The 25,215-nt window shown below is 34.2% G+C and overlaps 1 protein-coding gene across 1 annotated transcript in view; it reads left to right on the top strand.

The window, feature by feature from the left end:
* Positions 1-13,856, top strand: part of LOC148944232 (b(0,+)-type amino acid transporter 1-like) — a 98,153-nt gene extending 84,297 nt beyond the window's left edge. Inside the window, exons 10-12 of the mRNA XM_089099874.1 lie at positions 5,401-5,550; positions 8,358-8,526; positions 13,737-13,856. Coding sequence (XP_088956000.1) covers positions 5,401-5,550; positions 8,358-8,526; positions 13,737-13,795 — 378 coding nt within the window. The 3' untranslated portion in view covers positions 13,796-13,856. The remainder of the gene's footprint in view (positions 1-5,400; positions 5,551-8,357; positions 8,527-13,736) is intronic.
* Positions 13,857-25,215: the final 11,359 nt, after the last annotated feature.

Raw genomic sequence — 25,215 nt, 5'->3', positions numbered from 1 at the left:
TTTAATGGAAAGATACCATTCTTATCTTATAAGTCTGTGTTGTTTTTGTAGAGTATATGGTTTTTAATGATGCTAGCAGCCCATAATGTTGATAATTATCTAATTATCAGAATTAATAAAAACAACGAATAATTTGTGGGGCTCTGTGTGTTGGTATGAAAAAAGAGAGCTTGCAAGTAAAGTTATTGGAGCTATTCTTTAATTTATTCAGGTTTGTTACCGGACATTTGCGTAATTCCTGCCTCTTCCTGATCTTAGATATGTTTTTTCTTCTTTCAACAATTCATCAAATAGTCACTTATTTGAGCAACACATTATAAGGGGAAATCAGAAAGGAAAATTGAAGAGAAACTTAGAAGGTAATTCAGAATGTAACTGCCAATTAGTTCTAGTTATCACGGTATAAGTATATATGAACAGTTTCGAAAAGTTCTCTACTCTCCATTAAAGATTTTTGACATATATCAGTCTAGACCTCTCTTCATGAATCTGCCTTCGCTCAAGGGCAATGACAAATGTATTGTGCATTACGAGGGGCTTAGGGAAAACCTCGCCAAGTAGCAAATGAGACTATTGCTGTGACGTAAAGGGATTTTCCCTTTCCGAGCGCTTTAATCTGTATCATTTCTGAAGAAACTTTTCGCTACTGTTCATAAATATTTATTCTGTGCTAGTTAGTAAAACAGAGGAAATGAGAGACAGACACCCGGTGAACCCTATTTAGCTAGCCACTAGTAGTACGGCATCCGTCTCAGCTCTTTACTACTTTGAATATTGAAGTACCTAAAGTAATGGCTGTCCACCAAACGATAGCTTCTTTGGCTGATCTAAAACAGAATAAGGAGCTATAACACGACACAAAGAAGGGGTTTTGGGTAGCCTAAGTTTAGTATCTCTCGATTCCCAAGGGAGCTTAAATTTGGGGAAGTACGAGAGAAATCAGGGGAATATTAACTTCATGGGATATTTCCTCTTTTCAGAGGGGATTAAGAATTCTAACAAATATGTTGCTAATCTAAGATGAATAAAAACAGTTCAATAAATAAGAATGCATAACGTTCATCTTTATGTGGTTGAAGATTCAACTTAGGGGGTATTTCCTATTTTCAGAGTGCATTAAGAAAACTACTAAATATATCAAAATATGCAATTTTTGGTTGTAATCTAAGATGACTAAAAACAGTTCAACAAAGAAGACTTTATTGGGTTCTACTTCATGGAGTTCAAGGTTCAACCTCAGGGGGTATTTCTTCTTTTCAGAGGGCTTTCTGAAAACTACCAAATATATCACAATATGCGATCTTGTAAAACAGTTCGTGGTAACGAACTGTAAGTAAGGAGCGACCCGGCTCAATAGTAACCGAAACTCTACAAAAACGGAATTTTGATACCAGTAGATACATTAAAAGAATCGGATTTTTTTGCTGATTTCAAATATATAAGTTTGTATCAATTGTAGTCTTACCCATCAAAGGCTACGAGCCTGAAAAAATTCGACTTATTTTTGAAAAAAGGAGAAAACAGCCCCTAAAAGTCATAGATTCATAAGGAAAATCACACCATCAGATTCAGTGTATCAGAGAACCCTACTGTAGAGGTTTCAAGCTCCTATCTACAAAAATGTGGAATTTTGTATTTTTTGCCAGAAGAAAGATCATGGATGCGTGTTTATTTATTTTTAACAAGGATGATCGTATCGATCCAGTGGTCCTAGAATATCGCGATAGGGCTTGTTCGAGCGGAAATTAAAAGTTCTAGTGCCTTTTTTAAGTGACCGAAAAATTGGAGGGTAACTAGGCCCCCTCCCACGCTCATCTTTTTCCCAAAGTCACCCGATCAAAATTTTGAGTTAGCCATTTTGTTCAACATAGTCAAAAATATAATAAATATGTCTTTGAGGATGACTTTATCCCCTACAGTCACCAGGGGAAGGGCTACAAGTTATGAACTTTGCCCATTGTTTACATATAGTATTGGTTATTGGGAAGTATACAAACGTTTTCAGGAGGATTTCCCAGCATTATTTTAAAAATGATCAGAAATTAAATGAAAAAGCAAGTTTTTTCAACTGAAAATAAGGAAGAACATTAAAACTTAAAACGAACAGGAATTATTACGTATATGAGGGGATTCACCCCTAGTCAATACCTCGCTCTTTACGCTGTTTTTTTTAGTAATTTCAAAAAAGTGATCTATTATAATTAAACGGCCTTTGTGAGTCAGGGTCACTCTTCAAGAATTGGAACAAAATTCGAATTTTAGCGTAAAGAGCGAGTTATTGACGAGGGGGCGAACCCCCTATTACACGTTATAATTTCTGTTCGTTTTAATTTTTAATGTTCCTCCTTAATTTCAGTTGAAAAAAAATTTCTTGCGTGTTACTTAAAATAAAGATTATAATAATCTATTTAATATGTCAATAGCTCACTTTTAAAGTCATTAAAAGTTCAAAATTCCAATATATACAATTCCACAGAAACGCATCAGTTACAAATATTTGAACAGTCTCTCAGATATTGACACGCCGCAATTGAATCTGTCTAAACAACATGCTCTATTATATGCTTTTGTTATCTTAATAAAGCACAAAATAAATCCAAAATTAAAGGTCCGAGAAGGCTGCTAAAAACCCACTGTCTTATCAGCCAAAGGCAAAACCAGTTAATCTAATATTATACTCAACGCAATAGCAATGATGACAATGGAGAAGATAATGAATTTTCGAAGAGTCAGCCAAAAAGATTTGAACTTGCTTAATAAAGGTTAACATGATGAAATGAACTTTGGGAGAATCATTGCTTATTTGAGAAGTCAAAAAAAGAAAAATTGCCAAATTACCAGATGATAATTTTCATTCATTTTTTCAATCATAACAGTGTTAACCAACACCTGGTTTTATTCTATTAATTCTTATAGTATTGACTTATGTTTATATGTAAGATTTTTAGATAAAAATATCACTTCATTCATTTGCCATCTTAAGCGAGTTCCTATAGAACGTGGCAGTTATCTACCTCTTGTTCCTGGTATATATATATATATATATATATATATATATATATATATATATATATATATATATATATATATATATATATATATATATATATATATATATATATATATATATATATATATATATATATATATATTATATATATATATATATATATATATATATATATATATATATATATATATATATATATATATATATATATATATATATATATATATATATATATATATATATATATATATATATATATATATATATATACATATATAAGGGTAAGGGGGAAGCGTCCGATATAAGGGTAAGGAATTTCTGAAAAGTCCTCGGCAATGGAGTGAAGTGTTGAATTCTAGTAAGCTAAACCCGACTGTTTCATCCAGTTTAATTCCTGGTGATTCATGGGTTAGTCATTACTCGACAATTTTCAGTACAGTAAATTATGCAGTCCATTCCAGGTTTTGTAGATTGCTTGATTAAGTTATTTCGCGTAGACTCCGCCAGAAAGATATTATCCCTATTAGTGCTGAGTCTGTTGTGAAAAGCATTAAAAAACTAAAATCTAAGTCTGTTGATTTGGATGGAATTTGTGTTGAACATTTAAGACTCGATTCTCCCGAGTTGATTATCCATCTACAACTACTTTTTCAGATGTGTGTTAGTAGCTCACTAGTGCCTGATTCTTTCCTTTGTGGTACTGTTACCTCTGTTCTGAAGCATGGGAAGGATCTGCTTAATTGTGGATCCTACCGCCCTATCACTGTACCGAGTAATTTAATCAAACTATTTGAATATGTACTGCTCCCATTTATTCAAGATAAGGTGGATTATGATGCAAATCAGTTCAGTTTTAAGTCGCGTATAGGATACCAGCATGCCCACTGTATACTTGCAAAGGTTTTACAAGAAGCACATCGTTTACAAATGGAAGTTCATTTTTGTACATCAGACCTATCTAGAGCATTGAATGCTGTTTGTCACTCTCAGGCATGGTTTTTTCTGGCATGTTTGGGTGTGAATAGTTCATGTACTTCGGTTATGGTACCAGAATTCATTTATGCAGTTGAGTCAGGGTTCCCGGGCCTTTGGTAAAATTCCGGTTAAATCTGGGGTCCGTCAGGGTAGTGTGCTTTCACCTCATATTTTTAAAGCTTGTTTATTGAGTGTTCTTAATATGATACCGCTTTCTTACTCTTCAGGGTTGTCAAACGTCTCCTATATTGCATATGCGGATGATCTTCGGCTTGTAAGCAGGTCAAAATTTACATTAATGAAGTCTGTGCTACTTGTATCGCGGCTGTATGGGGAAATTGGATTAAGCCTCAACACTGATAAATGCGAATATTTAGTGTTTAATTCAAAATCTTCAGCAATGCCGCTTGATTGCGGCGTATTTTCTGTAAAAAGTGTTGAATCTTTCCGATGGCTTGGGATCAATATTTGCAAATCGCTTACTTTATTTCTTTTCCGGGCATTGAGTGATATTAAAGATAAGCTGAAACTGGGGTACGCCAAAATTGTCCCCAACAGGGGAAGATATAACAGAAAAGCATCGGCTAAATTGTCCTTGAGTTTTTATGAACATGCAGTTTTGTTCCCAGCTGGCCTTCACATCCTGTTTCGGCCAGGGGATATTAGCGATATTAGTCTTATGTCTGTTAGATATTGCAAGTTTTTATTGTATCTACCTCGCAGATACAGTAATAGAAAGATGATGCGGATTTTTGGCACTCCGGATATTGTAAATTGTTTTGTCAGACAAAGTAGCCGTCTTCAAGAGAGCATTTATGCTAATTTGGGTTTTAACCGCCCACTTATCCGGGTAGCCACCGCGCTTTGTGTTGAATTGTAATTTTTTTTGCTTTTTTTAAATGTATCTTTGTGTTTTTTTTTTGTTGTTTTTTTTTGTTTTTTTTTGTTTATTTAATTTTTTTCTCTCTTTTCTTGTGTTACTCCACTTCATTTTCTGTATAGTGGGTCAAAAATAAATTATTTATTATTATATATATATATATATATATATATATATATATATATATATTATTTATTTCTTGTTATAAAATGTATTTTTTAGAACTGTTTTTATAAAATGATTACGATTACTGACTCTTTTGTAACGAATAAAAAAGAAACTCCTTGAAAGTGAAGTATGTATATAAGTAAGATTTGTGTCGCGGTGAGAAAGTCAAAGTGTCTAAAGAAGCTGAAACCGAAAAAAAACGAGCTCATCATAAGCAAAATGGGAAAATATGTTGTTGTTTTTGTGGAAGGAGGGCTGGGAGCGGAGAGAGGGACACATTTTATGGCCAGCGTTGTATCCACCCAGCGTTGGTGCTGCACTGCAGCTATATGCAATTTTTAGTTATTTGATATCTATCTTATTTCAGACGGTAGTCCCATTACTGATGATTATACCAAGCAATATTGCAAGTTTGATAGATTTTTTTAGTTTTACAGCCTGGATATTTTATGGAGGATGTATGGGTGCATTAATTGCAATGAGATTCACACGGCCTAACGCCATAAGACCGTACAAGGTACTGTATAAACTTGTTTTGATTAACTAATTGATGATAAAGAACTAGGAATAAACACTTGTGCTCTTCTTGTTTTTCGCATAAAAAGTAAAAAAAACATGAATAACTGTCAGAAACTATGAAAAAATTTATGAAATTAGGTGTTTATTTAACTATAATAGATGTTTTTTTTTTCGTTGTTTTTCAGGGTTCTTATGATATGTCTTCTTTTTTCCACTGAATATATAATAATTAAAATGCTAAAACTTGGCACACATAGTTTTTTAATTTTTTTTATTTATTTTTGTTATAATATTCGTAGAACTAATTCTTTTTGCTGTTCTAAATCTTTTGTATCCTTACCGTTCATTACAATGAACGGGTGAATAACGCCCGTGCCACATTATTGTCACACTGGTCGATAAAATCAAAATTACGTGCGACTACAGCGCCAATTACGTTCGCCGTTCGTAATTTCTCGAGTTGAACATCGTTCAACTTTCAAGCATAAATTTTTTGACTGACCAATCAGAGTCAACGTTTAAGGCATACTTTTTAAGACTAGAAAAGATGGAAGCTTAGAACAGCAGTTTTTCTATCTGGGAGAGGAATTTGACAAAAGTTAAGAAGACTTGGTATTAGTAGAGAACAGTTGGACACAAATTACTGTTGGTGCAAACTCTTTAAACTAATTTTTTGCCATTTTAATCTTTTGCTTTTAAATACAAGTGTGACGCTAAAATCAAGAAAATTGCCATGTCATTCGTGATATTCAGCTTTCTTTCTCGATAGATGTGACTACGATGTGGAACGGGCATAACTGAACAATAAATGGGTGGTTTTTTGGAGCTATATGACTTAACCGTAAGCGCCGACAAAAATTTTTAAGAAACAGCCATTAAGGCCTCCCCCTCCCCAGGAATTATTCCTACGTTATTTAATTTTATCAGGAATTGAGTAGAACTGTCATAAATCAGGTAGACATAGATTTTAAGTTATAAGCTCCCACCCTTTTTAAAAATAAAATCAAAATATGACACCGAAGGGTACTTTATCAATGTTTTAGAATGGTCTAGTTTATAAGATTAACAATTTAAAGTTTGGAAAAACGCTTGAAACTTTTATTTGATACACTTTTCACGAGAACATCTCCACTGGCATACGTTCAACTTTTAGGGGTTTTACCATCATAGGGGAGAATCAGATTTTTGGTAGTTCCCCAAGATACTTCAATAAGCAGTGACTATTTTTTTTGGGGGGGGGGGGGGGTATGGTCCCCTCCCAACATTTCCCCCTCCCCTAGATTTTGAAAAATATCTTTTTTTATACTGATTGAAAAATCTCCCTTTTTTGACATTTTAATTGAAAAAAATAAAAAATAAACCTCCCCCTAAATTAAGATAAAACACATTTTGTCCCCCCTCCCTCATTTGTATGAATCGATGCCGTTGATAATAGTTGCATTTTTTATGAGTCTTAATTTGGATAATGCCCTTGTGTAAAGTTCTGCTTAATACAGTATTATATCAATATCTTAGCAAGTTTTAAAAGAACTTAAATTTTAAGTAATAGCTTGAATTTCTAATATATGTTAATTATATTTATATCTTAATGTTACATTCCCTTGCCAATTGTCTTTTATTGATATTGATATCAACACTTAAGTGGGGGGAAGGGGAGGGAGAATTCCCAGACAAAGTTTTAATAAATATGGTCCTGCAGGGAGGAGGCTTCGGAGCCCCCCACCTCCGAAATCCTAAATTTTATGAATTTATTTTTTTTACTTCAGCTCTTTGTTTTTTCGTAGGTCAATAAGGAAAAATTTTACTTACAAGCAAATTACCCAATGTTCAGACCTATTACAACTCATTTGGCACAAGCGACAACATTTTAAAGCTTTTCAATATTATCACTAAAATTATGCTACTTGAAAACTAAAGACTTTAAGTGTCTTTACCTGTTCTTTTTTTGTTTGTATCCAGCGGCCTGGTGACGGCGTTGTCAATTAGTTCTTTTGTTTTACTCAGATTGTTGTTGTTGTTTTTTTTTCTACTTACTTCTTTTTTATGCAGTTACAATCAAGCAAGACGTATTTTGTCGGCTAGTCAGGTTCCCCCCCCCCGGAAATCCTAAATTTTATGAATTTCTGGGTATTTTTCAATCAAACTATTCGTCAATAAAAGCTGTTGTATATTATCCCTCTCCCTAAAAACTCCTGCTCAAGTCATTCTATCCGAGGCAAGCAGTGGGGGGGGGGCGGTCTAGATGCGACCCCCCCCCCCTTTGCTCGATGTACGTGCCTGGTCTAAGGATAATTTCCAATCTTCAAGGACTTAGTCCTGTTAAGTTTGCTTTTTAAACCCTCTAGTAGATTTAAAAGTACCTGAAAAGGCAAGGAAGCAGCAGTTTTTGGTCAAACAAAATCGATAAACTAGATGGCGTCGGTGATTTCTCTTGTTGACACTAGTGCCAATTTACACTCTAGTAAGCTTCCCTTACTTTTTGCCTTACCTTGTAAGATTCAGACCTGGTCTTTACACACCATTTTCAGTCTAGTATTTTATGTGTATAATTATGTCAAAAGGTGAGAACTGTGGCAAAGCCACAATATATTTTGAAGGGGATTCAAATATATCCGTACAGGGGTGCAACAATAAAAAATATTTTCGTAATTATTATATGCTCAAGCGTACCTTTTTACTCCATGAAGTCCCCCCCCCCCACTTTGAAACATTGTCATCGTTTGAGAAAAGACATATTGAGCATTAGTATGGATTTCCTATCAAATGAAGCGGGCTGTGTTACTAATTTGTTTATTTTTGTTTCAGGTCAACATTATAATACCTATAATAGTCTTGATCTTTTCTGTGTTCCTTGTGATGGCTCCAATAATACAGGATCCTAGAATTGAATACCTATACGCAACACTTTTCATTCTTGCTGGTCTCATATTTTATGTACCCTTTATATTTTACAAAGTTCCAGTATGTTGTATGGGTAAGTTGTATAATTTTAATTTGTTTTTGACATTAAGAGCTTGAGAGCTTAAGCTGAAAAATTAATGAATTATTCATTTAATGAAAGAAGAAGCACTAGACTTACAACACACAGATATTAACCCAGGTGCGATGGAGCTACCATCCCCATTAGTACTTTACTTTTCACATTGAATTTTAACTAGTGCTTTCCTGAAGATATTTTAGAATCCCCCTACTACTACTACTACTACTACTAAAAATTCACTGCAGCACCAAGCCTCCTAAGGCCAACACAGCTACAAACGCTCCTCCGCCATTCCAATCTATTCATAACTTCCCTCCTTTCGCCCTCCCAAGAAGTTCCAATTTCCCTTAAATCATTTCTTACGACTTCTTTCTACTCCACTCGCGGAGGATCAGCTTTTTGTTTGACCCTAGATGGATGGCCAAAAAGGACAATGTTTGTCAATCTGTCATCCTTCATCCAAGATCTAGAATATAACAAATTAACCCAACAGATAGCCTTAAAATTTAAATTTACTCATTAGTTTTCAACACTTTGAACTAACAGCTTTAGTTTTTTTTTATCAAATATAAATAAATTAGCCTTTTCATTCTTGAAGCATTGTGAGTAAATAAAGGTCAACTTTTATCAGTTGTTCTCGTGTCAGAGCATTCATTTTTGAGGCACTATGATAAAAATTCTAACTTACTCGTAAATAAAAGATGGAGTAGCTAGGGGGTGCCGATTTTTGTTGAAAGTTTTAACGTAATCCTTTGCTACTATTTGAAAGAACTAGTTTTTTTTTTTATTGAATGTGTTCGGTTTATCCATTATTCAGTATTATCCCAGAAAAGTGGAAAGTTCGAAATAGCTTTTTTGGTTTTATACCCGAACCCTTCCTCCCACCTCAAAAGCATCCGCTTACCCTTCCTTAAAATATGATATAAAAATAAATAATGTTATACGTTCGTGAATAAAGTAGCAAAATAACAAATCATTATAACAATCTTGATATTAGGGTGATGACCCCTACCTCCCCAATCCCCATCCGTGCAGTTAAGCGAGGCGCGCACAAATCTTTTTTATTCAAGATTTTTCTACTATAAGAAGAGCTGCCCTCACAGTAACCAATTACCAATATTCAGTCTAGATTTATTCCTTAGAGTGGGCTTATCAACCCCCACCGACCCTCCATATGTCTCTGATGGACGTATTGCAAAAATTGAAAAATTCATGCCTTCACAGGTTTTTTGAGGGATAATCCTCCTCCTCAATCCCCAATAAAATTATCCACTGAGTCCCTCCCCTTTACCTTAAAGGTTAGTGTACAATTGTGCAATAGTATACGGAAATCAATAAAGTTTCAAGTTAATCAATTTATAGTTGTAATCTTGATGTTGGGGTGACGTCCCCTCTTCTCCTTACTCTCTCTGCCGCAGCATAAGAATACGCACTAAAATTCTACGTTCACAATTTTTCAAAATAATATGGGAGCTTTTACCAACTCAGTGTCCATTGTTAACGTTTAGTCTAAATATACTCCTTCAAATGTAAACATGTTACAGGATATATTGAACTCCTTATTCCCCAACTTTATCAGGAGGTCTTCTGACGAAGAGCTGAAAGATCTGGTTCTTCGATAGATTTTCTAAATTTGAGGTATGCCATCCCCAACATGTTGTTCCATTGACTTCCCACGGTATTGCTCGTGCGTAACTATGAAATATTTTGCATAGAATATTTGGCCAGGAATTTCTAATTAACTAGTCATTCAAATGAAGCTTTGAAGTTATTTTCTGAAACAATCCTCCATTATTTTCTACTGCATAAATGTTTGGGGACAGGGGATACTACCCCATGGCCATTTGGCTTCGGAAATTGGGGATTGATCTGTAATTACTCACGATAGTCTTAAATTGACTGGCTATCTCACAATTTATGATTGGTATTGTTTTGACTTTGTTAGGGTTAAATTTTTTTCTTTTAGCAAAAAATGCCAGGAAACGAACCTTGCTTTGGCACGATTATTTTTGTCACTGAAAAAGTTTCGACTAACTCTAATCTTTAGAGAACGGGTATCTATTATTAATTTAGCTTCTAAACTTTTTTGGACTAGTGCTTCCTTTAAAAAATAGAAGATATTACGTTAGTCAGCTGTATAGCACAAGACTGTCTCAATTTAGGGGAATCAAAAGTAGCAAATTTTACTTCAAGGTTGCCCCATTTATTAGCAACGCGGAATAAAATAAAAATTAATTTTTACACAGACCATTGATTATGAGCTTCCTCCCCCCCCCTCCCGCTTTTGTGCTTATTTGAATTATTTGCTTTTATTTTTTTTAGTCCTTTACAAGCTGTAGCCTCTGGGTATTGTCATTAATGAATATGTCTTTTTAATCAATAAACCTAGTTTTTATTATAATTAATTAAAAAAAACTTTTTCCACAAAATAAGTTTTTCAAAAAAAGGTAAAGAACTCTGTTAAACCAAAAATGAGCAAAAATTAAATCAAATAATCTACCAAACGCGAAACTACCACAAATCAGCATCGATAAATAAATGAAACCCAAAACGAACAGGAATTACAATAAATAACTGAGTCAGACTCAAAACGAGCCGAAATTAACATGAGTTGGGCTCAAAACCCCTATGCCTTCCCAAGGCCAGAACATAATTTGCATTTTACTGAAAAATATAAATGTTTTTACTTTTATAACTTTAATAAATAAAATAGTGTTAACATTTTGATTACTAAATATCAGTATATGTATATTAAACTGACAATGCATATTCATTTGTGTTTTCTTCAGTAAAGTGAAAATTATGTTTATGAGAGAGTGTTATAAATTATAAATTAGGAGAGAGCGTTAGTTGCTCTCCAATCACTTTCGACTATTAAAAAGGGCACTAGCCATTTCAATTTCCCATCGAATGAGTCCTTTTTGAAGTTTCTACGACAACCCTTTCTATAAAAACCTTCTATGCCCCCAGGGCATGACTTAAAACCCTTGCCCTGAGGGCTGTGGGGGGGGTGTCATCCTCAAAGACCTACTTTCCGGAACTTTCAACTACGTTGAACAAAATGGCTGTCTCAAAATTTTGATTGGATATTCTTAAGGAAATTGCGGGCGTGAGAGGGGAGATAGCTGCCTTTCAATCACTTTTGACTGTTAAAAACGGCACTACTCACTTGAATTTCCAATCGAATGAGCCTTTTTTGAAGTTTTTTCGACAAAGCTTTCCATAAAATCTTCATATGCCACCCAAGGTATAACTTACAACTCTTGCCCTCAGTGCTGTGGGGGGAGTGTCCTCCTCAGAAACATAATTTCTATCTGGAAATCAACTACGCTGAACAAAATGGCTATCTCAAAACTTTGATTGGATGTGTTTCGGGAAATGGTGGACGTGGAAGGGGTGTTAGTTGCCTTCCAATCACTTTCGACTATTAAAAGAGGCACAATCCACTCCAATTTCCGATTGAATGAGCCCTTTTCGAAGTTTCTACGACAACTTCTTCGATACGAAGTGCCCTGGTCTAAAGGAAAAAAAAAATGTATATTATTTTCAGTAAAGTGCAATTGACACCTTAGCCGTGAGGGGTTAAGGGGGTAGCAGCCACACCTGTGGTAATTCTATTGCGGGATAAATACTTTAGTCTCGTCCCGTTTTGCTTTTCTTTTGGTTCCATGCCGCCAATTGCAGTTAATCAAACAGTTCGTGGTAAAGAACTGTTAAGTAAGGATGCGGCTCAATAGTAACCAAAAATCTAAGAAACAGAGTTTTGATAACAATAGATACATCAAAAGAATCGAATTTTGATGGCCGTTCAAAATATATAAAATTCATCAAATTTAATGGTGCTTACCAAAAGTTACGAGCCTGAGAAAATTTGCACAATTTTTTAAAAAGGGAGAAATACCTCCAAAAACCAAGTGATCTAAATGGAAATCATTCCATCAGTTTCAGCATACCAGAGAGCCCTACTGTAGAAATTTCAAGCTCATATGTACAAAAAGTTGGAATTTTATATTTTTTGCCAGAAGAAAGGTTACGTGGGAGGATCTTTCCATGGCGAGATTTTTCATGGGGGAAGGGAATTTTCCATACAGGAATAGCCAGATTTCCCAGCATTATTTAAAAAACAATCGGAAATTAAAAAAACTAATTTTTTCAACTGAAAGTAAGGAGCAACATTAAAACTTAAAACGGAAAGAAATTATTACTTATATGAGGAGGGTCGCCCCCTCGTCATTACTTAGGTCTTTACGCTAAAGTTTTTTTTGTACTTTTAAAAGAGCTATTTGCTCTAATTAAATGGCCTTTGTGATTCAGGAGTCAGTCTTAAAGTACTATACAAAAATCGAACTTAAGCGTAAAGAGCAAGGTATTGACGAGGGGGCGACTTCCCTCATATACGTAATAATTTCTGTTTAGTTAAATTTGATTGTCACTCCTTATTTTCAGTTGAAAAAAATTGCTGTTTTTTCAATCTAATTTTTTCGAGAAAGCAATAAGGTTTAGCCTACGCGTTCTTTACCGAGAGTGCAACCTTCTGCTTATTGATGAACAGGATATTAAATTTGTGAAAGCTGCCCACAATTCTTCCCTGATTTTAAAAGGCAAGGTTCATTTTATTTGTTTCAGAGCCTATGGAGTTTGAGCTGACGTGGACTTTTATTGCCCATATCAGAGAAGGACTGTCTAAAGTTGTTCTGCCTAGCTTTCGTTTTTTTTAGCCATGTTCATAATTTAGACGAGGAAGCTCCTTTCAAGAGGGCAAGCATAGGGGGGTGTGAGTGTCTAGCTAAAGTCAAATTCAAAGTTAAAAATTTTTTTAATGTGTGACGGCTTCTTGGCCCCATAGTCAGAATATGGTCTAATTGTAATAGATAAAAAATATTAGAACTGCAAAAAGACGTATTTTCCCACGGGTCTAAAATCCTGCCATCTTCTTTTATAAAATAATAATTTTATCGATTGTTATATACCAGATAGCTAAAAAAAAATGTTATCAAGTTGTTTTTTGTTTTGTTTTCTAAGTAAAGTGCGTGATGTTTTTATAGGGTTAAATTGAAAGTTGAGACAACCTTCTGGACAAAGAAATCTCGTTTGAAAATACACCAGTTTAAATTTTTAAAGTCAAAAGAAACTTCTAAATCTTTTTACAAAGTGTTAACTATTTACTGAAGGTAAAATCATGTAAATATTTCATTCTTTTTCAGGTTCTGTTACTTACTTCATCCAGTGTCTTTTTCAAGCTGTGCCAACAAAGTATGATTAATGCGGGAAATTTTGCTGTGATGTTTTCTTTTACTCACTTTATATTAAAAAACATAATTTTGTGTTTTGTTTTATCCCAGAAATTGACAAAACTGAAATGAGTCAGTCTCACCAAAACTATATGTCTAACCATCAGAGCGTATAAAGGGATTTTATGGTTAAACCAGACACCTTCTTCCTCTAACGAGATCTTTTGCAAAACATATTTTTACTACTTAACTTTTTTCAAAACCTCCCCCCCCCCCTTCAAAAAACATACCTACCCAATTATTTAAAAAAAAAACAGCTGTACTTCCAGAATTTCGTTCCTCGAAAAATTACACTATACCCTTAGGCCTGCTCTATTGAAATATAAATCTATGACCAATTTTGATAGGTGGGGGATTTTGTCAGGGGACAGACGATAAAACGACGTCACTTTATGAATTTTAGCAGGTATATTTGACTGAGAGCAACATTCTTGAAAGCGTATCAGTTAAGAAATGTTTGGGAATGCAAAGGTAGAGAGACTGTTACCAGCAGGAGAAGCGGGTCCGAAACAGAAGAAAGAAGTTCAAACCAGAGCCAAATCAGTTCTCTATGGCACAGGAAAACAAAGTCTGATAGTCTAACTGATTGAATCGAAAGTCATTTCGGTCATTCTTTGTAGATACATTGATGAGTATTTACCTACATACATATTTCAAGATTTCAGACCCTGAATTACGGTAATTGACTTGGCCTCAAGTTAAATCGACAGTAGTTTGGACAAGATCAGAGCACCTAAAGTTTGATTCTTTATCACCGTAGCAAATTATTTGGAGACTAAGACTATCACCCTTGTCTCTGAAATTTCAATGTAAAAAGACGACCGGAGGAGAGCAGTGTCAGTCTTGCTCTAAAAACATATTGTACTGGCTTTTAGGTCGTGAAGGATTTTATAAAGGATAGGATAAAGATACATTATAGTTACTAAGCTTATTTCTTCTCTTTTCAAAAAACAATAAGGCTTGGGCTACTTCTTTTATTCAGGGTTAAGCATGTTCAAGTTAAAACTATTTAGCATTTTCCTCATCTGCCTTTTCTTGCTATGGCGACTGGCAGGAGTGCCATTTAGCTGCATCTTCAATTATCTTGAAAAATTATTTATGCAACAAACAAAATTGGCGATTACTAAAAATATTGGAAAGATCAACACATAATTTCTATACTACTACTACTTCTAACAACTCACCGCAGTACCAAGCCGCCTGAGGCAAACACAGCTACGCACGCTCCTCCTTTATATCAATCTATTCAAAGCCTCCCTCTTTACACCCTACCAGGAAGTTCCCATTACCTTTCAATCTTTCTTAATGACATCCTCCCTCCCCAAACGAGGAGGACCTGCTTTCCGTTTACCCCTAGATAGTTGGCGGAAAAGGATAAACCCCTAGGATAGTTCGGTAATCTGTCATCCTTCATCCGCACAACGTGCCCTAGCCACCTCAACCTTTCTTTCATTATAGCCCTAGAAAATGTGATTGAACCACACTTTTCGCACAGCCTACAGTTTGAAATACGGTCAGTCAGCTGGGTACCCAGAACAATCCGTAGGTGATTTCTCTTGAAAACACATAGTAAATCTTCATCCACTTTTCGGAACAACCATGCTTCAAACCCATATTAGACGACTGTCATCACTGTACCTTCAAATATTCTAATCTTGGTTCGCAGACTTATCTTCCTTTTCTTACAAACTTTTTTGAACTGTGAAAAAACACCCCGAGCCTTGGCTACTCTACTTTCAACATCTTCACTGCTCCCACCGTCTTTACTAATAATGCTACCAAGGTAAGTGAAGCTGCTCACCAGATCAATCTTTTCGTTATCCATCGTCACCTTTTCATCTTCACTTATTCCTAGCCTTATTATTATTATTATTTATTTCTAACCCACACTATACAGAGGTACAATACGTGGAGTATCACGAAGAAAAACACACAAAAATGTAACGAAAAACAATATAGAAATCGAAGAATACCAGTTACAGAGTAACACATAAAATGTAAAAGAAAATAAAACAAAAGAGAAATAACATAAAAGGAGGGGAAAAGAAGAAGAGAAAAAAAAACTCACAACTTGCAGAATCTAATAAGCAGTAACATACAGAAATATGGACACAAGCTGTCATCATTATTATCATTATTTGATTCTTACTCACTCTTTACAATACTAAAAGATCTTGAGTGACCAAATAGAGAAAAACAAACAAAAAAATTAATGAAAAATAACTTACGACTGAAACAAACCTGATAAGGTGATGGTGCAGAGAAAAACGGATACAAGCGGTATTTGAAAGTTTTCTGTGTAGTGCTTCCAGTTTTATAGTAATATCAGGAACAAGAAATTCATTAATAATAACCCAGTTTTTAGTCCAAGGTGGACGAAACAAAAAAAAATTACAAAATCTAAAATAATTAATCCAGATTCTTTTTTTTTAAGAAGGGGAAAAATTCCAGAAGCAAAAAGGATTGAATGGTCAAAAAAAGTTGAGTAGAGCTTGGCTAACACAGATTTATTATATTTACCTCTATTGGCAACAATCTTAGCATATCCTAATTTGAATTTTCTTATTAATATCGGAGGCTTTGTGCTGGCGCTAGCTCGGAAGACTATTAGTAATAGAAATACCGAGCCATCGAAGAGAATCTACGAGAGGGATAGTAAATCCACTACAACGAATAGGAGTACTAGAATTTTTGTTGAAAGAAATAAATTCACATTTATCTACATTAAGAGAAAGGCCTATGTCTGAAAAAGAAGTAGCAACACGAGAAACCGTATTAGACAGACCAGTTATAGTACGGCTTATAAGAAGAAGGTCATCAGCATAGGCAAGGTATGAAACATCAGAAAAACCAGAGAGATAGGGAGCCGATTTCTTTGCCAGAACCTCTGAGATACATTAATTAAATAGGGTCGGAGATAAAACTCCACCTTGCCTTAAACCTCTTTTCACTTTAATAATAGTAGCTAGTGCCGATTTCAGCTGACGAAAAGAATTAAAGTACCAGTAACGAAGAAGCATTATAAACCTATAGATGTACCGGGAGTAAAACACGATATACTTGAAATACCAAAATAAAGTTCCTTCTTTAATTCGGACTCCTATAATTAAGCTAAATCTAGTTTCAAAAATGAAAAAGTCCTTAATCAGCAAAGACAAGAAATTGCAATCTTTGGATTTCGCTAAGACAGTGAGCAATAAGAAAAGTGCTACGCACAATATTTTTAAGGAAGTTTAAACGATAAGAACCGTGTGAACGCCTAAATCATCAAAAATATTTAAGACGTATTATTGGACGAGGGGTCGTGTCCTTGGGGCACGTGAGCCAATGGCAGGCAGTCCCTAGAGCGCAGGACGAAAGAACTGCGTTTGGGAGTGGGGAAAATGTGTTTTTTAATTTGAATGTTAAGCTAGATCTAAAAGAGCTGTTACCGAAAATAATCTCGGTCACCATTTATTTGTCTTTGAAGTGACCCGTTGCTGTACAACTAAGCATGTAAGTTCAATAAATCTATTGTCCTTTTTATCTCTGTTTATTCCATTTTATATGTCTGTATTTAGCCTATATAGCTAATTAGTTCGCCATATCGTGTGCCAATAAAAACTTTTATCGCTACAAATGGCGCGAGTCGGAAATTGGAAGAAAACTGCAAACTAATTAGGCTATTAAAACTTTGTGCTTTAAATTTAATTGTTGGAGAGATACAGACATATAAGTAAAGTGATTAGGCCTATAACCGCTAGGCTACGATAGGAAACCCCTTATATCTCATAGGAGATAATAGCCTCCCCAAAAATAGGCTAAGTAAAATAATAAATTTGTTTTAAGTTGATATAAACGCAAAAAAAAAATATTGAAATATTATATATTGAAACAAAAATGTCTTTGTCAAAGGAGGAAGGTAAATGGACTTCGCTTTTAGCTGCTCTCGAATTAGCAAAACTTCGAGCAGCTTTGATTGAACTTCGGTCATTATAAATAAATGTGTATCCCCTAAAAGAGTTGGGTAAAATAGAAAAAATGGAGAAAAGGCTCAGTTAAGAATTGTAAAATGAGAAAAAAAAAAAAAAAAAAAATAGTATCCAGTTTTTAAAAATTATAAGCAAGTGTATAATTATTAGTTTTTTTAGTGTTAGAAATAAATGCAATGTATTAGTGCCGTATATTAATAAATAATAAAATATTTGTACCGTGAATTGAAAGAATTAAATAAAAGATAATACGTAAAGAAAAACAAAATCTAGCTGGACCGATAAAACGTTGGTAGAAACAGAAGAATTTTAGGCATAATAGTGGGTCTGCAAATGGGGTCTGTTATATTCCACCCCTGTTTCTTTTCCTTTCAGATAAATGACCTATTTTCGTTTCTTTAATTACATTTGTGACCCTTTTGGAAGAATACAAGTAAGGTATTTTCTACAAACTGTGTAGTATTTTCCGTAACCCAGGCAGGGTAGGAATAGAGCTACAAGGCGCCGTCATTATTATATTGACAGGGAGGGTTATTACCTCCAAGGAGAGAGTAGAAATTTTCTAGCCGTAACCCAAGGTGGGTACATTTGGCTTTAGAAAGTGGCCATTTGACCACTCGATCGCGTTACCATATCCTGGGACAGGGTATACTGTAAATAGGGTAGTACCAAACCCGATATTTGCAGAACCGTTGGGGTAAGAGCGGGAATCTCACTAACATTAGTGCCGAAAAGGGATTCTCCCCTTCGAGTAAGTGGCATAGCAATCTTTTTGGGTCATTCGAGTAAGTGGCATAGCAATCTTTTTGCGTCATTCGAGTAAGTGGCATAGCAATCTTTTGCGTCATTTTTTGCCTTTAAAATTAGTGACCCTGCACATACACCCCAATAAGAGATGCCAGCGGTAGCTAGCACTACGAACATTGGCGGCAGCGGCATAAGCACACATGCTAGAAAGCTTAGCAAAAGTCGCCGAAGGAAGCAAAAAAAGAAGAGTTGTTACCCAGCTGTGACTGGAACTCTGCATAAGGCGAGAAATTCGGCGACAGAAACCTTTAATCACAGAAAATTGAGGCATAGGGATAGGTCTTAAAAGGGTCTCCTTTACCTACACAGATGACCTTCACGTGAATAATGGTGTTAGAAAAAATTCAAATTCTAAATTAGCTCCGCAAAATGAGTGAACAAAAAAATTCGAATTTTAAACCATGGCTGCTTTAGAGCCATGTAGATGTAAAACAAGCCAGTGTTCATGCTTGTATACAAAGAATAATTAAAAATGCATGAATATATTTTTTTGGGGTCGAGTGTCATTTGTATTGCTGGGGTCGACTACCCTAGCACACGTTAGGTCCCCTAGTGGATAAATATCCGCGTTATTTGCGCTTATTAATTTTATGGGTTATTTGTAATGATGGCAAATATCAGACTTAACTTATTGCTTTTTTTATAAACAGATACCATTCAACACAATTAAGAAAGGGCGTCAAAAGTCTGCCCATTGTTCTTAAAAACTGCTTATTTGAAAATGTCAATTTTCTTTTTATGTTGTTCTATTTATTTAAGAGCGAGAGAGGATGAGCATATGTAGGTTTTATTTTTGTAGCTAGACATAAGACATACCTAAGTACTTCAGTGTAATTAAATCTACATTCTATGTTTTGTTACAACAAGCATCCTTGATTGCTATACTTCGCGCACCTTAGACTAAATTAGTCTATGTTACTAAGGATTTGATTAAGTTTTAGATGTCTTATTTTTGTTAGTGTTATTTCTATGCCCTTTCAAAGGATAAGAGAAAGGTTGGAACAGAAAATAACCAAAGGTAGAAAGCTCGTGGTCGACTGAGAACGACAAACGGTGTTGGACCACGTCTTGTGGGAAGCCTGGGTAGGAACTCAAGGCCCATGATTGTTTTTTGTAATTTCTTTTTTTAACGACCGTAGGAAGGGATATTTTTCAGTCCTTCAAGTACAAGAAATTAGTATTTTTATGCCAATCAGGGCCAATCAAAACAATACTTAAAGGTTGAATAGAAACTTCTGTGAGCTAAGTTTTCGTTTTTTGGATCAGAATGCTTTTAAATAGAAACAGAGAGTTTACTTTCTTATAGCTCCGAGGCAAAAGAAAAAAAAAGAAGAGAAAAGTGTTTTAATTTCATTAGTTTATAAATATGACGTATTCAATAACAGAGAGATCACTGTTCTATAGTTCTGTGACAAAAATGTTCTTTAATTTCATTGGTTTATCCATGACATATATTTTGCTCTAATTTTTGTGACATATTTTCGCAAGTCAGTCACGTTATATCTTACCTATACTGACTCAGGTCTCCTCGAATTTTCTATGAAAATTCGACCCAGGTGCAAACAAAAATTGATGTCATCAAAAACAAAAAAAATTTTACTTATCGTTTAATTTCTACCAATAAGAAGACTGCAAGGTGATGACGGTGATATCTTTACTAATGGTTTTATACATGGATTAAGTCGAGGCGAAATCTCATCTCTACAACGGGCATAAGAGTTTTCTAAGATGTAGAATCCCTACTGAAATTGCCGTCCACGTGAAGATTGAAAAAAAAATTTTTTAATCAAAAATAAATCAAATATGCCTAACTTGACTTAAAAATTCGATAATCTGACACTATTCTTAGCTAGAGCTTGATCTGAATCGTGTTTTGCTCTATTTTTAGGTTTTTAGTGTTTAATCTTCCATTTTACTTGCCGTTTTGTTCATTTTTCTTGCTTAAAATATCAGTCAAATTCTTATTTAAATATTCTAATAATCAATTAGTACTCAATTTTTACTTTAATTATTTATTAAAATATGATTTCTCAATAAGTTATTAATTAAAATTTAATTATCTCAATAAACTATTTAGAACCTGATAATTTATTTAAGTTAGACTAAGGTTTATGTTTAACTTGAAAAGACTGTGCTTCATTTAGCGAAAAACGTTTATTTTTGTAAAAATTTTTTTCCTGTTTCCCCTTTTTTTTAGTTTATGCGAAATTTATTTGAGCAACATGTATATTAAATTATCCAATTCTGATATAGTGAATACTAAAGAAATTTCCTCTTGAAACCTATATTTCTTCACCACCATTATACCCGTACAAATTTCAGCCAGTTTTCAGTATATTTTGATAGAGCGAATTTGTTTTTACTAGCTGAAGTAAACACGACTAATTCGGAGCGTCTGGTATTTTGAAAAGAAGTTTAGTTTTTAAACTATGAAATTCAGTAGGCTATACCCTTATAGCTGGCAGCTTTATAAAATCAAAAAAAAACTAGCAGTACAGAAGCGTCTAATTATATGAAATATTTTATCTTAGTGCAGATTATAATTATTTTAGGCCTACACATTGCTCATTCATGTGTTTCTTACTCGAGTAATATATGTACTAATAGCCAACTATTGGTAACTATAACCAAACAACCTATTGGTACGTTTATATGTAGAATTTCACGGCGGATGTGAAATTATATCTCAAAAATAATTTGTAAAATTTTAAAACCATTTGAACAGTTAAGATACATGGATTGAAACCCTGTGAATGTCCAATGGCGACTAAGTAAAACCCACAAGGAATTCCCTAATAATGTGAAGGTGTTTCTCGCTTAACGGATTCTAATAAGACTTTAATATAATATTTATTTATTTAGTGCCGAAGGATTTGCTCAAACAATAGCCTTATAAAAAGATATTGATGTCAGTTCTTCATTATGCTTATATTTCTTGCCAAGCATTAACTGGAATCTACGGAGGCAAGCTTGGAAATCCTGCATCTAATGACCTTATTCGAAAAGCGAATATGATGCACCAATGTTGACTTGTAATTACGGAAAATCCAAGAGAAGAACACGGGGAAACAAAGAAGAACACCTCTGCATTTCAGCCGTTAAACCCGGAGCCACATGAGAACGTCTAAGCCAAGAAATAGGGAAGACATCAGAAAACTAGTGGGTATAGAGGTCTCCACTAGTCCTTGTTATGTCTTACTCCCTCATTGTAGTATCGTTTGCGTAAAACCGTGTGGTTATGACGCTGCAACATGCGTTTCTTATACAGCACGGACATGCGTGAACAATGCAGGCATGAAAAAAAAATATTGTAAAAACAGACCTCAAACTTAATAATGTAGGGTAAATTATGTTTATCTAATATCGATATTTTCGTTATCAAAACAAATTTGAAGACATTTCTGTTTTAGATTTTCATTGTGAGTGCTAATATTAATGTATTTATTTAATTCTGTCTCATAGCTAAGAAATTATAACCCAATTAATTCGTGAATCATTGTATGTGTATTTGCTTAAAAGAACATGTGATTCTGCCGCGTTGTTTTTATTACAGGAAAGTAAATGGACACTTTGGTCATTGAGTGTTACAATAAGCTGCCCAGTACAGATACGACCCAGTAACATCTATTTTCATCATATCTCAACCAACGAAGAGTACTCACCATAACTCCAGGCAACTATCATCCCAGCTTCGTCTACGAAAACAACAGTTACCTTCGATCGTCGTTTCTTCGACTATGAACCATATTATGTATCAGGTAAGACTATATTTGAACCTCAATATCAAGTGCTTTAACGAACTATATAATCACATAAACGCTGAGAAACCCATCGGCCAGTACAAGATATAAATACGTAGATATCGCTGTTGATACTCACTATGGACCCCAGAATAATTTTACAGTATAGTGATGATATTTGAAGCTAAACTATATTAAACAATATTTAAATTTAAATGATACTTAAGGACATTCGAAGATATTTGAAGACAAAATTAAAGACAATTTGAAGTTTAAGTCTGATAACTCCATCGATCAGAACATGATAAACGATATTTGAAGTTAAATGATACTTAAAGACATTCGAAGATATTTGAAGACAAATTAAAGACAATTTGAAGTTTAACTCTGAGAACTCCATCAATCAGCACATGATAAACGATATTCGAAGTTAAATGATACTTAAAGACATTTGAAGATATTTGAAGACAAATTAAAGAAAATTTTAAGTTTAATTCTGAGAACTCCATCGATCATAACACGATAGACGATATTCGAAGTTAAATGAAACATAAAGACATTTGAAGATATTTGAAGCAGAAATTAAAGACAATTTGAACTTTAACTCTGAGAACACCATCGAGCAGTACAAGATAAACAATATTTAACGATATTTGAAGTTAGATAATAGTTGAAGAGGTTCGAAGTTGAATTTAAAGACAATATATTAATATAGTCACTATAATATGACGACAACCCTTTTCAAAAGGCACAAATGAACAATTTTACGCGAGAATACATTCTCTATGTGCCTCAAAAATCCTAAAAATGATATGCTGAAAAAAAAAAAAACACCCACACCTGTAGTGGGAAGAATCATTTCCCAGTTGACCATTTGAACGATATTTAACGGTCATTTCCCAGTTGACTATTAGGAAAAACCTACCGTGTAAAGACAACTAGACTCGAACTGTTTCATGAAGAAACCATAACGTAAGTGCTTCGAAATTTTTGCCAGGACAAAAGGAGTGAAGGACAGTAATTTACAACAGAAGGGTGTAGTACACTAAGGACACGAAAGGTGATGAATAGATGTGAAGCTACATGTGTTACCTCCTAACAGCTTTGACAATGCAAAAATCTAAATAGTGAAAGTGTTTTAATGTCATCTGTGAATATGTTGAATCAAATATTTTATTTTATAAATAATTTTTTTATGTACCAAAATTATAATTTGGTTTAATATTTTTTTTTTTTTAATTTAACGTTTTTTATATATTTTTTATTACGTAATATAGACAGCAAAAAAAAAAAAAAAAAAAAAAAGAGAAATAATTTAAAATTATAATATTACAAACATTATTGTAAAATTAAAATTAAAAAGTGTTAGATATAGAAAAAGAAAAAAAAAAAAAAAAATATTTATTATATTAGAAGACAAATAAACAAAAACAATATTATTACGGGATATTAATTTTATATATGGATGTAGAATAAAAAAATAAAAAAAAATTAAAAATTTTAAAAATCCTAATGGGCAGTAACTAATGACGGGACGTCATTATTTAATGGGAAGGGTGATATGTACCGGGAGTAAAACACGATATACCTGAAATACCAAAATAAAGTTCCTTCCTTAATTCGGACTCCTAGAATTAAGCTAAATCTAGTTTCAAAAATGAAAAAGTCCTTAATCAGCAAAGACAAGAAACTGCAGTCTTTGGATTTCGCTAAGACAGTGAGCAATAAGAAAAGTGCTACGCACAATATTTTTAAGGACGTTTAAACGATAAGAACCGTGTGAACGCCTAAATCATCAAAAATATTTAAGACGTATTATTGGACGAGGGTTCGCGTCCTTGGGGCCCGGGAGCGAATGGCAGGCAGTCCCTAGAGCTCAGGACGAAAGAACCGCGTTTGGGAGTGGGGAAAATGTGTTTTTTAATTGGAGTATGAAGTTGTATCAGAGAGAGCTCGTACGGCAAACAATCTCGGTCACCATTTATTTGTTTGAAGTGACCCATTGCTGTACAACTAAGCATGTAAGTTTAATAAATCTATTGTCTTTTTATAAGTGTTCGTTTCTCTTGTATGTCTGAGTCTAGTCCGATAATGGGTAACTAGTTCGCCAGTCTCCAAGGTAAGTGCTCCCAAAGGAATCTGATCTCCAAGTGGCGCTATAGGAGAAATCTCTATCGCCACGAGCAAATCTTTTCTATTACCGCAAACAAATTCTTCAATGGTACATAGATTGACACCGCAACCATGAAGAGCAGAAGAAAGCAGACTATGACATACACTATCGAAAGCTTTTGATAGATCTAATGCACAAAGATATATACCCTTTCCCTTAGAAAAATTCTCAAGGAGCAAAGAAGATAATACACGATGTGCATACTGACAATCTACTCTGGGCTTAAATCCAAACTGGTTCTCTCTCTCAAATATTATTAGTCACAAAAGGTAATACGTGCTCAAGAACTTTACAAAAGTGCAAGAGACAGTAATAGGCCGGTAAGAAGAGCAAATGAAATGAGAATTTCCCCTCCTTAAAATTGAAGAAACAGTGCCACACAAAAAACTCTCCGGTACACTAGAAGTACAAATACACATCTGGAAAGTAAGTGTAGATGGTCAATAAGGAGGGAGCATTCTAATAAAAGGTGAAATCTAGATATACCATCATTCTCAACATTATCTGATTTAAGTTTTTTAATTGCTTCAACTACGAATGAAAGAGAAATGGAGATACAAAGACACTGGAATAAGGGGGGTACTAGAAATAGTAGAAAGAGAATGAGTATACAAGAAATGCAAACGGTATTTAACATAAGAAAAAATAGACGAGTAATGATCATGCCAAGCACATATAGGGAGACAATCACAACTTGGCAC

This window comes from Artemia sp. Qi Xiang Cuo, chromosome 14, assembly GCF_049724085.1.
Source record: "Artemia sp. Qi Xiang Cuo chromosome 14, ASM4972408v1, whole genome shotgun sequence".
In the NCBI taxonomy this organism is placed as follows: Eukaryota; Metazoa; Arthropoda; class Branchiopoda; order Anostraca; family Artemiidae; genus Artemia; species Artemia sp. Qi Xiang Cuo.
This window is presented reverse-complemented; position numbering and strand designations above follow the sequence as displayed.